The 13,440-nt window shown below is 41.3% G+C and overlaps 1 protein-coding gene across 2 annotated transcripts in view; it reads right to left on the bottom strand.

Moving 5' to 3' along the window:
• The window catches only part of ARHGAP10 (Rho GTPase activating protein 10), a 343,992-nt gene that overhangs the window by 185,121 nt on the left and 145,431 nt on the right, over nt 1-13,440 (bottom strand). For both annotated transcript variants that reach the window (XM_033215447.1, XM_033215448.1), the window contains exons 8-10: nt 13,210-13,339; nt 9,644-9,750; nt 7,009-7,103 (exon numbers count right to left, since the gene is read on the bottom strand). In XM_033215447.1, the coding sequence (XP_033071338.1) occupies nt 7,009-7,103; nt 9,644-9,750; nt 13,210-13,339 (332 nt within the window). The remainder of the gene's footprint in view (nt 1-7,008; nt 7,104-9,643; nt 9,751-13,209; nt 13,340-13,440) is intronic.

The raw sequence follows: 13,440 nt of genomic DNA, 5'->3' as shown, positions 1-13,440 counted from the left end.
ATTCCCTGATTCCTGATTCTACCTAGGAATCAGGAAAGTAGACAAGAGACTATCTCATTCACATTTTTCACTAAATAATGCTTTCGAAGCCCCAAAATTACAGATCTCAAAGCACATTCACCTCCTGCCAGCAGATTTTGCTCCACACGAGACTAAGACACAGATCGTGGGGGATGGCAGGAAATTAAGGGACCCCAAACAGTATCTACTAGTAACAGCAAACCAGAATAGATGTTTCTCTGTTTAGAAATGAGGAAATAAACCATTAAAAGGCCGGGGGGAGGGGGGGGTCTGTCATTGTTTTTAAAAAGCAGCTTGATCTTTTAGACTAAAGAATATGAACACACGAAGAAAATTATTTTCCAGGTTAACCAAGGAGCTTTAGAAAAAGTTCAGACTTAAAATAAGCATGTATAACTTTTAAGAAAAAATAAAGATTTATATATTAGTATCTATATGGTAGGAATGAATTCACATACCTATGTAACATGTTAGAGGAATGTAACTACCCCCCTCCCACTCCCAAGACTTACCGGACAACTTTCAAAGAACAATCACCATTCCCCACATCTACACTGTTTGAAATGCCTTTTAGACACCCCGGAAGCAATACTGAGTAGGCAGCTGGATATAAGAAGCTGGAGGTCAGGGACAAGATCCAGGTAGAGATAATAAATTTGCAAGTTACCGCCATACGGATGGCACATAAAGTCGTAAGGCTGGACAAGGTCATAAAGAAGTGTGAGTAAAGAGCAAACACAATGAAGGGCTGAACCCCAGAGAACTCCAACATCCAGGGATCTGGAAAATTAAGAACTGGCAAAGAAGTATAAAAAGTGAAGAAGCCAGAGATGCGAGAGGGAGGTGTGCTGTCCTTGAAGCAAGCGTATGATGGAGGAGAGAGTGATGGGCCATGTCAGGGATGCTGTGGGGAAAAGACCATGAGTACTGGGAATCGACCACCAGGCACAGCAACAGGGAGACCACTGATGACCTCAACAAAAACAACTGCAGTGGAGAGAAAGGGCAAAGGCCTGAGTATACAGTTCAAAAGAGAAGATGAAAGAAATAAGAAAAAAAAAAAAATTTTTTTTTTTTTTTTGAGACGGAGTCTCACTCTGTTACCCAGCCTTGAGTGCGGTGGTGACAACTCGGCTCACTGCAACCTCCACCTCCCAGGTTCACGCAATTCTCACGTCTCAGCCTCCTGAGTAGCTGGGACTACAAGCGCCCGCCACCAAACCCAGCTAATTTTTGTACTTTTAGTAGAGATAGGGTTTAACCATATTGGTCAGGCTTGTCTCTTGCACTCCTGACCTCAGGTGATCCGCCCACCTCGGCCTCCCAAAGTGCTAGGATTACAGGCGTGAGCCACCACACCTGGCCAGGAAAGAAATTTGAGGCCATAAATAGAACAGCTTTTTGAAGAATTGCTGCTGTTTATAAGAGTTAAAAAATGAGCAGTAAATGAAAGGGAAGGGTGGTTTCATTGGTGATGGTGGCTGTAGCGGCTTTTGTATTTTAAGATGAATGAAATAAGAGCATTTCACATGCTGCCAGGAGGCAAAACTAATGTTAACAAGAAAGAAAAAGTAGAGTTGCTTGAGTAATATCCTGGAGCAGCGGACAGAGGATGGGAAGAGGAAATGGAAACACCTGAACAGAGGAGTTGGCCTCCATCAGGAACACAGGCAGCTCCCACAGGCAGGGAGGAAAGGCAGGGTGTCTGTGCACTGAGGGTGGAGGTGGGTGTCTACAGCAGGAAAGAGCTCTTGTTACAGCTTCTATTTTCACAACAAAATAGGACACAAAGTCATCAGGAAAGGGAGGCAGTGTCAGAGCTTAAGAGAGAGAGGAAAATAAAAAATATTCAACTGCGAGTATATAGGCACTAAGGAAAAACAGCATGGGCCAGGCAGGGTGACTCACACCTGTAATCTCAGCACTTTGCGAGGCCGAGGCAGGCAGATCACTTGAGTTCAGGAGTTCAAGGTGAAACTCCATCTACTAAAAATACAAAAATTACTCAGGTATGGTGGTACACACCTGTAGTCCCAGCTACTCAGGAGGCTGAGGCACGAGAATCGCTGGAACCCGGGAGGCGGAGGTTAAGGTGAGCGGAGATGGTGCCACTGCACTCCAGCCTGGGTGACAGACTCCAACTCAAAGAAAAAAAAAAGAAAAAGAAAACACAGTAGGATCAGTGGCTACCATGAATAGCTTATTGGAGGACAGTGGTCATGTATCTGAAGTGATCCCATGAATACAGTAGAACTTGCTTCTCTACTCTAGAAAGAGAGAAGGCAGAACTGAATCGTAAGTTGGCATTGTGCAAACAAGCAAAATAAAGAAGGAAAGAAGCAGCGGAGTGAAGGGTATTAAAAAGGGACTGTGATAAGTGACTATGAAATTTCAACCAGTTAAGTAAGAAAGTGAGTGCACGAACAACAATAGACTGTAGGGCTTAACTGGGGAAGCTAAGGGTACTTATTAGGAAAGAAGGTGGTATCAGAAAGAGAAAGTCTTGCAATCCGGATTGCTGAGGACTACAGTTCCTTGCAATGACAAGGTCTAAGGAATGAACACCGGAAAAAATGGCTGAGGTACAGTAAAGAATAAGGTCACTGAAGGAGAGGAACTTAACAAATCAAGATGCCAAGCACTGAAAGGATCATCTAAAGTCATATTGAAATTACCAAGAATTGTAAAAAGAGCAGAACTGGCAATGCACAGGTTGAATATCCCTTTATCCAAAATGCCTGTGACCAGAAGGGTTTTGGATTTCAGATTTTTTTGGATTTTAGAATATTTGCACTTACAAAATGAGATACCTTGGGAATGGAAACCAAATCTCAACAAGAAATTCATGTATGTTTCATATACACCTTATACATGTAGCCTGTAGTTAACTTTGTACAACATTTTAAATAATTTTGTGCATGAAACAAAGTTCTGACTACAACCCACCATATGAGGTCAGGTACGAATTCTCCACTTGTGGCATTATGCCAGTGCTAAAAAAGTTTTGCATTTGGAAGCATTATAGATCTCAGATTTTAGGATTAAGGAGCTAAAGATTCTAGAAGCAGTTCAAAACACAGAAAAAGGTAAGAAAACTACGTATTACAGAGAGATATACTTTCAGTGTGAACCATGAGAATGGATGGATACAGAAAAACTATAGGAAATGGCAACATTTAAAGGAGCAACAGCTGAACTGGAGAGGACCAAAAGATCTGAGGAGAACCAGAATAGTTAACGGTCAGGGAAGTAAAAGGATGGAGAGTTTCAGGAGGTCAAACATGAATAACCAATCAAATGCTGCCACAGCCGCCAAGCTCTGTACCCAATTTCCTCCCAGGTTTCTCTTCATAATGACCCACAGCATTCTAACTCAACATGACTGATATGGGTTGGCTGTGCCCCCACCCAAGTCTCATCTTGAACTATAGCTCCCATAACCCCATGTGTTGTGGGGGGGACCTGGTGGGAGGTAACTGAATCATGGGAATAGGTTTTTCCCATGCTGTTCTCATGACAGTGAATAAGTCTTACGAGGTCTAATGGTTTTTATAAAGGGCAGTTCCCTGCACACATTCTCTTGCCTGCTGCCATGTAAGATGTGCCTTTGCTCCTCTTTCGCCTTCTGCCATGATTATGAGGCCTCCCCAACCATATGGAACAGTGAGTCCATGAAACCTCTTTTTCTTTATAAATGACCCAGTCTTGGGTATTTCTTCATAGCAGTATGAAAATGAACTAATACAATGACCCAAACTAATTTCACTATCTTCCCCTATCTTTATGCCCCCACTTTGTTTCCCACCTTAGTAAATGGTACCATCTAGCTACTCAAGCCAGAAACCTTCCCCACTCCTTACCCTCTAACTGCAACATCCCATTTATCCCCAAAGATCTACCCCACTTGGCTCCATCTCCACTGCCACCACACCAATCCTGGCCCTCTCACCCTGTCCTTAAACGACTTTCTCTTGTTCACTCTTGCCACCTCCAGATCTTTCTTAAGCTGCCAGAATGAGCTTTGAGAAATACAAATATAATTGTCACTTACTGCCCTGCTTAAAACTATTTAATGGATTAAGTTCAAACACTTCAAGCTCAGGCCCTTGCCCCATCTCAAGCCTCTTCTCCCATTCTCTCTGGCTCCTGCACTAGTGACGCTAGGTGCCTCAAATACATCATGCCCTCTCCTGTCTCCAGGCCTCCACATGCGACATTCACTCTACCTGGCACACGAATCTCAATCCCAGCTGACTCCAGATAACCCTTTAGTTATGAATTTAGATGTCAGATCCTTTGTGTGCCTTTCTTTAACCACCTAAACTAGATTAGGTCCCCCGCCAGGAGTTCCCAGAAAGGAGCTGTGGACCTCAATGGAAGTAAATTAGAGACTTCTGCAAGAAAAAAGAGGGAAGCTAAAAGGGGGAGAATCCAGGCCCCTATGCCTCTTTAATAAGGGAACCCACTTTTTTTGCTTTACATATGCATTAACATGAAATTTTATTTGAAAAGAGGGTCTCCCTATAAAGCACTTGAAAACCACTAGAATAGATCACCGACCTAAAGTCCTCCCCTGTTCCAAGAGTCTCCCTACAGGTGTTATCCTTCATATGTGTAAGCACCTCCATAGGAATCCCTCACCAATGTCTTTGAGGGGCGGAGAGTAGTTTCAATCATAGCAAGGATCATGGCTAATAAAAAAAAAATGGGGATGATCAAGGTCTCAGAGCAAACCAGATACTTTGGATGATTAAAGTGATTGAATTGCATTATAGACGTACCCTGCTTTCAAAACTAATCAGATTCACCTCACTTAACATATTCCCTAGTAGACAGCACTGCTAACACATCTTTGTCAATTACTTAGAAAACATTCTGACCATATGGTAATCTGCAGAGGCTTATAGCACAGTGGTTAAGAGGTAGGGCTCAAGCTGGGCGCAGTGTCTCTTGCCTGTAATCCCAGCACTTTGGGAGGCCGAGGTGGGTGGATCACTTGAGGTCAGGAGTTCAAGACCAGCCTGGCCAACATAGTGAAACCCTGTCTCTACTAAAAATACAAAAATTAGCCGGGTGTGGTAACGTGTGCCTACAATCCCAGCTACTCAGGAGGCTAAGGCAGAAGAATCACCTGAACCTGGGAGGCAGAGGCTGCAGTGAGCCGAGGTTGCACCACTGCATTCCAGCCTGGGCAAAAAGAGTGAGACTCGTCTGAAAAAAAAAAAAAAGAAAAGAGAAAAAGGTAAGATATGGGGCTCTAGGTGGAGAATGCAGGGGTTCAAATCTCAGCTCTTCAACTACCACTAGCTACGTGACCTTGGGGAAACTGCTCAAATGCTCTGTGCCTCAGTTTCTCTCATAAAATGAAAACAGTAACAACTACTTGAGAGAGCTATGGCAAGGAAATTGCTGAGATAAAACACGGAAGCATTTACAACAGTGGCACTCAGAAAGGAATCCAGTGCTACCCATGGGTGTGTGCACACAGATGTATGCTCGACTTGTGTTACACTGACTAATTCCGTTTTTAAAGTTTGGAAGAATTCTTATTGGCTTGAAATTTAGGCCAGGCACGGTGGCTCACACCTGTAGTCCTATGACTTTGGGAGGCCAAAGTGGGAGGATTGCTTGAGTCCAGGAGTTTTGAGACCAGCCTGGGCAACATAGCAAGATCCAACCTCTTTTACACTGACATTCTCTTCCATATTTTTCCTATCTTGGTAAAATGCTTATTTAACCACTCATCCTTTTCATAGTAGTGCCAAAATTATCATAGTGCTTAAGGGCCTGTTTTTATGTACAAGAAATGGTCCTCAATTCATTTATTATAAAAGCACTGTTCCTCCCTCTCTGCACTACCCCCAGAGACTCAACTGTATCATCTAACAGAGCAAGCAGCATTAATTACTTTTGTATTCCTGGGTTCTGACCTGAACTTTTGCTTTAACAAATCTCATAAGCTTTTATTATACAAACATAGAACAGCCTTATCTAAAAACCACCACTGCCAAAACCAGGGCTGGCAAGGAATCACTGTACTGTCAGCCATTAAAAAGCAAATATTCTATGAGCACTAGGATTTTCCTTAATGCTACTGGAGGACATAGAAATTAATGCCAGACAAGTAGTAATAATGACAAACAAACCTTTCTCTTCTACTAATTCCTCTCTGGCAAAGACTCTTTTACAACTAAATAACTAGAAGTCATACAGTAAGAAAAAAAATAATTCATCTTTGAATAAACAGAAGGAGTTTGCTTAAGACCCTCCATCATGTACAGGATGTAGACACTGAAAACTCCCACAAGCACAAATGAATGTTGTTCTGTATAAATAGCTAGCTACCTATCACCCCTTTTTAGCTTTGTCACCCAGTTCCTCTTGCCATTATTCTCTTCATGCTACAAATTAGGCCTGGATCAATAATGAAAAGCTCCAAGGCAATTTTTTTTTTCCTTTTAGACAGAGTCTCACTCTGTCCGCCCAGGCTGGAGTACAGTGGCACCATCTTGGCTCACTGCAGCCCCCACTCCCTGGGTTCAAGTGGTTCTCCTGCCTCAGCCTCCCACGTAGCTGGGACTACAGGTGTGCGCCGCCACGCCTGGCTGATTTTTGTATTTTTAGTAGAGACAGGATTTCACCATGTTGACCAGGATGGTCTTGAACTCCTGACCTCAGGTGTTCTGCCTACCTAGGCCTCCCCAAGTGCTAGGATTACAGGCGTACCCACTGCACCTGGCCTCCAAGGTTATTTTTTAAGTGACAACCCTGGTTAGAATGACTCCTAACTAAATCAAGATGAAACTATCACTCCATAGCTAAACCCAGTGACCAAGACTAAACGGCTTATAATGAACACATAGCCTGGAAATATAGCAAGGTAACATTTTCCCAGGCCATGGAAATCACAGTTGCAAGTAACCTCTATTTTTTAATCATTTTTTTAAAACGACTCTTTCACCATGTCCAAGGATTCCAATAACTTACCGATCAGCAGCTTCTATGTCAAAACAAAACCTTCTGTCAATGGAGTCAGTATGCCTCTTAGTACATTCTTTCAAAAAGAACACCTCTCCGTCTCCCTGCAAATAATCATTTGAACAGTCTCAAAACCTACAGGATAAGCATATAAACACTTAGCCATTCTATACTGGAGAGCAGGGGAGCAAGGTTCAAGATCTTAAGTCCCTTCTCTTTACCCTATCCTCTTTCAAAATGGCTTTTTAAATGCTATTTAGAATCTAAAATATTAACATTTTTGTCATTCTCCTGATTCTTTTGAGAAGGGAGTCTCGCTCTTTCACCCAGGCTGGAGTGCAGTGGCACAATCTTGGCTCACTGCAACCTCCACTTCCTTGGTTCAAGATATTTTCTCACCTCAGCCTCCTGAGCAGCTGGGACTACAGGTGGTCACCACCACACCTGACTAATTTTTGTATTTTCAGTAGACAGGGTTTCACCATGTTAGTCAGGCTGGTGTCGATCTCCTGACCTCAGATGATCCACCCACCTTGGCCTCCCAAAGTGCTGGGATTATAGGCATGAGCCACCATGCCCGGCCATTCTCTTAAGATTTTCTAGACATTACTGATTATGGTAATGTTAAGCCAGACAATACCAATGTTCTTTTTTTTTTTTTTTTGACAGTCTTGCTCTGTCACAGTTGCAACTAACCTCTATTTTTTGAATCATTTTTTTTTAAATGCCCAGGCTGGAGTGCAGTGGTGCAATCTCGGCTCACTGTACTCCGCCTCCTGGGTTTAAGCAACTCTGTGACTCAGCCACCCAAGTAGCTGGGATTACAGGTGTGCATCACCATGACTGGCTAATTTTTATATTTTTAGTAGAGACAGGATTTCACCATGTTGGCCAGGCCAGTCTGGAACTCCTGACCTCAAGTGATCTGCCCACCTCGGCCTCCCAAAGTGCTGGGATTACAGGCATGAGCCACCGTGCCTGGCCAAACGTTAATCTTTAAAGGTAGATTAACAGTACAGTTTTTAGATACTGGAATATTGTTAGTCTCTTATTGTACTCTTTTTTTAGTGTAAAAATTTATTTCATATTATGTCACACCACATGTCACAGACAATATGTGACTATTTGTGGCCTATAAAAATTGCAATTCCATACAGGTCAACCTAAAAGTACACCAATAACCCTAGATTAAATATTTTGATAATCTAAAGCTAGAACCATTTAATCTAGGCAATTTCTGTCTTTCCTATGTGAACCACCCTGAATTTATCTTTACTTAATTTGCAGTGCAGAAATACAGGTGCTCAGTAAAAGAACAACTATACGAAGTGTGAGTACATACTTACTGAACATTTTCACATTTTCCAGAATGTGAAGATCTCTAAATAACATTAAGATATACAAATATTCAAAATCTCCAGCTATATTCCATAACATATTTATTATTATTTGGAGGCTAAAACAGAAAGGTATCACTAAGCAGAAATATCTCAGGACTTGAATCGGCTCTGACAGGAAACTCAGTCTCAAACCTGATGCTTCAAGAGCCATCTCCTCGCTTCCTTCTCCTCACCATGACTAATTTTCCATGTCTCTTTCATTATTATATAAATGTGTTTTTATTAAAAGCTGCTTTAAATATTTTTCAGGGAAAGGCATCGTGTAAGTAAATAGAAGTGAACTTAGGTTTTGGTTTTGTTTTTTTTATTCACCTAAGCAAAACCATACCCATTCACCCAGCAAGCAATGAATTAACCTGCTTTCTTAAAAATGTGTTATCAATTATGTTCAACATTGGTGGGAAGAGTTTTGTTTCTAGACCATTAATTATTGTAATAAGCTGCAGATTCCATTTAAAATACATATAAAGATCACCTTTCTACACAGCCAACTCTGTGAGGTCTTCCTGCTCTTTTCTTACTATTACGCTCTGCTGTTTTTATTTCAGGGGGAGCAGTTAACTAAATGCATTGCAAATACCTATGTGAGAACTTTGTAAGACAACTGAACAACAGTAAAATTTATTACAGATCACTCTTCTTTGTTTTTAGGCTATGAATACATTTGTGCAAGTCAGCTCCATTGTATAAATGCTGAGGAACCACTGAGTCATGAAAGCTTGCTGTCAATGTTACCTTTATCTTAAACAGTGACATAAAAGGGCTCTATTGTTCACCTAAAAAAATATCGAGTGGTTAAAACTGCATATTCTCACTCCTAAGTGGGAGCTGACAATGAGAACATACAGAAACAGGGAGGGGAACATGACATACTGGGGCCTCTGAGGGGGTGGGGGGCTACCGGAGGGATAGCATTAGGAGAATTATCTAATGTAGATGACAGGCTGATGGGTGCAGCAAACCACCATGACACATGTATACCTATGTAACAAACCTGCACGTTCGGCACATGTATCCCAGAACTTAAATGAAGACAAAAAAAAAAAATCTAGTGGTTTAAAACCCAAGCATGCAATCCAGAAAACATATACATTGTTCCGTCTTCTGGCCCATTTCACTTAAAAACAAAACAAAGATTTTAAAACTAAAAATTTATCATCAGTGAATATAAACCATTAAAATGACACCCTCAAACACTACCTCTGACAGACTAAAATCTATTCTATTTTGAATCAAATACTTACAAGTTTCCCTCCAGATCTGTGCTCAAATGGGATCATGTTGAACTTCTTCGCTGCTTTTCGATACATGCAATAGTGTTTGACCCAACTGGAACCAAACGGAGCAGGCCCTTCAACAAAAAAACAGCCCTTTATATTTTCCCTCATAAATTAAGCAGATATGCAGAGCTATAAATACATTACTAAAGAGGAAAAGTCTAAAAAGCAGCAACAGATACAGTTGAATCAATGAAACAGATCAGCAATACTGCTGGTTCTAATAAGAAAAGGGAAAATAAGAAGAGGTGCTTTGAAACAAAACTCTAAGACAGATTTAGCAACACAGAAGTGATTTGAAGACATACTGTTTAAATATTTTGCCAGAAAAATCAACAGTTATCTCCTACCTGAAAATCTCTTAAATGTAAGCTCAATTTTTTGTTTTGTTTCTAGGTATTAAGAGCTCACAACGGGTTCAAAAGTTGCATCCCATATATGAGATGGTTTGGGATTTAATTCTGGCCTCTCAAAATGATAGAATTACAGAATCATAGTGCTAAGAAGCATCTAGTCTAAAAATCCACCTAGTGCACTTTAAGTCCATGAAGAGAACCCTGGTAAGCAGCTGCTCTTACTGATGATTGAAAGCTAACCTTGAAAAATGAAGTATGGGTGGGGCGTGGGGGTTTATGCCTGTAATCCCAGCACTTTGGGAAGCCAAGGCAGGTGGATCATGAAGTCAGGAGATGGAGACCATCCTGGTTTAGCAGAAACCCCATCTCTACTAAAACACAAAAAATTTAGCCAGGGTGGTGGTAGGCACCTGTAGTCCCAGCTACTCGGGAGGCTGAGGCAGGGGAATAGCCTGAACCCAGGAGGCGGAAGTTGCAGTGAGCTGAGACCGCGCCACTGCACTCTAGCCTGGGCGACAGAGACTCCGTCTCAAAAACAATAACAACAACAACAACAACAATTAGCTGGGCATGGTGGTGCGTGCCTGTAACCCCAGCTACTTGGGAGGGTGTGGCAGGAGAATGTCTTGAACCCAGGAGGCGGAAGTTGCAGTGAGCCGAGGTCGTGTCACTGCACTCCAGCCTAGGTGACAGAGCAACACTGTCAAAAAATAAAATAAATTAACATTGGTATTGTCTGGCTTAACATTACTGTAATCAGTAAGGTCTAGAAAATCTTAAGAATCAAGAGAATGGCCAGGCACGGTGGCTCACATCTGTACTCCTAGCAAAAAAGAAAAAAAAAGAAGTATGAAGAATAAGAAATTTAAGACAATAGGAGTGACTGTCCAAGTATGCCCCAGAACATTCTCTGAACCCCTTTCCCACTCTTACTAAGTCAGCAGTACCACCATTAGGGCTCACAGGACAGTGCTGTATGTCAGAGGGACCTCTAGCATCTGGAACTTCACATGCCAGTACAAGTCCAACAACAAATTAAAGGTTAGGCCCAGCAGAAGTTGACAATTTTTTACTTTACTGAGTCAAGACATTTTTACAAAAGCAATTAACATCTGTTATCACCGTAATTTCATGTACAAACAAAGCTTCTACACCTAAAAAAAGATAAGCTCAGGAGGGAAAAAAATAACTCATGTAAAAGGAATGCTTTTAGCTAGTTTTAGGAAAAGCTAATTACATTATTTGGGATGGGGTAATAGATGAAAGGAGTTACAGACTAAAATCAATTTTATCTCAGACCATCATTAGTCCAAAGACCTGAATTTGGGAACCACTGTTTTGTGTTTTAAAGAACCAGCATTTGTACTGTGTTCTATGGTTCACGAAAAACTATTGCACAGATATTTTATTTAACTCTAAGGGAAAAAAAAAAAAAAAAACTGCCCAGAGAGGATGATACTTACTGCCTTTTTAATCTAAAAAAAATGTAAGCTTAGCCCAAATGCCTGGAAAATGACAAAGCCGAACCTTAAATCGGAATCTCTGACCCCAAATATCAAGGTCTTTCCACTACTTAAGCCACCACCCCTTTCTGACAACAAATAGAGCCTATTCGACCAGCTCTGGGCATACACACTAACGATGCTCTTTCACACCTGTCCAAGCGCCAAGCAACTTACAGGAGACGTTACCAACACAGACTCTACTTTCAGAATGACAATTCCAGCATTCAGTAGTTGTATGACCTAGGGAACATTATTTACCCTCAGTGCCTCCATTTTCATTTATAAATGGGGAATAGTAATAGTACCTTATACTTCATAGGGCTGTTTTATGGATAAATGAGATAAGTTGTATACAAGTTTAGCACAGTGCTGGGTATACAGTAAGTGAGCAAAGAATTTTACCACTACTGTTACGTTGCTTCAGTCCAATTTCTCTCAAAGGCAACAGTGATGAATGTAAACATTAAAGTTTCCTGTGATTTTCACTTGGGCATGTAACACAAATAATTCTAACATTCTTATGACTATCTTGAGTTTTAATTTAGTTCTTTCAAATTCAATTTTAAAAACTGAGATTAATAAGATAATGTATGAGAAAAATTCGGACTTCTGCCATATCATACAACTGCTCACAAGAGGTAAAGGCTGCAAGATTCCAGAATAAGGGCAAATGGAAAACTCACAACCATCCTGCTGCCCGCATAGAACATGAACTTCCATTCAAAGCACAGATATCCTGTAACCTTTCCCTGAGTCATCTCTACTAGTAAATTTTTAGGTCGGATTGAAAGTCCTGTACATCAGCCACACTTAAATGAAGTGAAATCTGTAAAACACCCTAATTACAGTTAAGGGTGAAGAGGGAGGGAAATAGTAAAGAGAGACACATTTCACATTCTCTTCCTTCCTGCTAACTAGCAATTGGGTTCTACAGTTGAAGTAGTAAACTTTAAGAACTTAGCTGTTCAAATAAGACAAAATGTTCAAAGTCTGAAAGAAATACAGGTCCTTCAGTTTTCAAAATGAGAACAATCTGTGCACTGTGTATTTGCTAAGACAGCAACAAAGACTAAAAGCCCTACAAGTTAGGATGCCACATACGAGTATCTTTTATCACTATCTGCAGTCTTCCTGATGATTTGAGTAAGAACCAGCTATCTCAGATTGGTAGGAACAAAAATGGTATGAAGGAAGGAGAAAAGTACTAATATGTCCCCCTTGACCTTAAGATGACGGTGAGGCAGGGTTGTGGGAGGGGAGGATGTGTACACGTGTATGAATGTGTGTGCCTGTGTGCATTGGTAATGAGGGCAGAGGTGAGGGGGAAGGAGAAAAAACAAAATACCCTCGTAACTCTGGCTCATTTTCAATCTTACACCAAATTCTGACTCCCTTACAAGCATGTTCCCGGGGCGCACACAGTGTGAAACAGAAGCTAGTGGGGTGTCAGAAGAACAGGGTGCTCACAGCCACTCCTACGCTGTGCCCCTCTCTCCAGGGCTGGAATGTGTTTCTCCTAAATATGCAATATATACCCACTAGGCGACAGAAGCAGGCAGGGAAAGGGGTAGGAATAATTGCCCAAAATGTCACAGTAATGGCAAGAACAACAGAGTTTTCAATAATTTGCATGTTTAAGCAGCCACGCAGCCACTGCTGAAGGTCCTCTTACTTTTTTCCTGGACATACAGGTAGCCTTCTGCTGTAAACTGACTTGCTCGTTTGTGGTCCTTGGGATTCTGTCTGATTTTGTTCATAAGCTCTTCCACTTCTGACCTTGTTCCTTCAAATCGATTCCGTGTCTGAAATGAATTAGAAAACACACATAAATGTTAAGTTCTGAGTTTTCTCGTGCACATTTTAAAGTCTCTGGATAACCATAATTACATTTTTAAACTCTAAA

The sequence above is a fragment of the Trachypithecus francoisi genome, unplaced genomic scaffold (assembly GCF_009764315.1).
Source record: "Trachypithecus francoisi isolate TF-2019V2 unplaced genomic scaffold, Tfra_2.0 Lachesis_group1, whole genome shotgun sequence".
Lineage (NCBI taxonomy): Eukaryota > Metazoa > Chordata > Mammalia > Primates > Cercopithecidae > Trachypithecus > Trachypithecus francoisi.
Note: the sequence above shows the minus strand (reverse complement) of the source record. Positions and strands in the feature narration are given on the sequence as shown.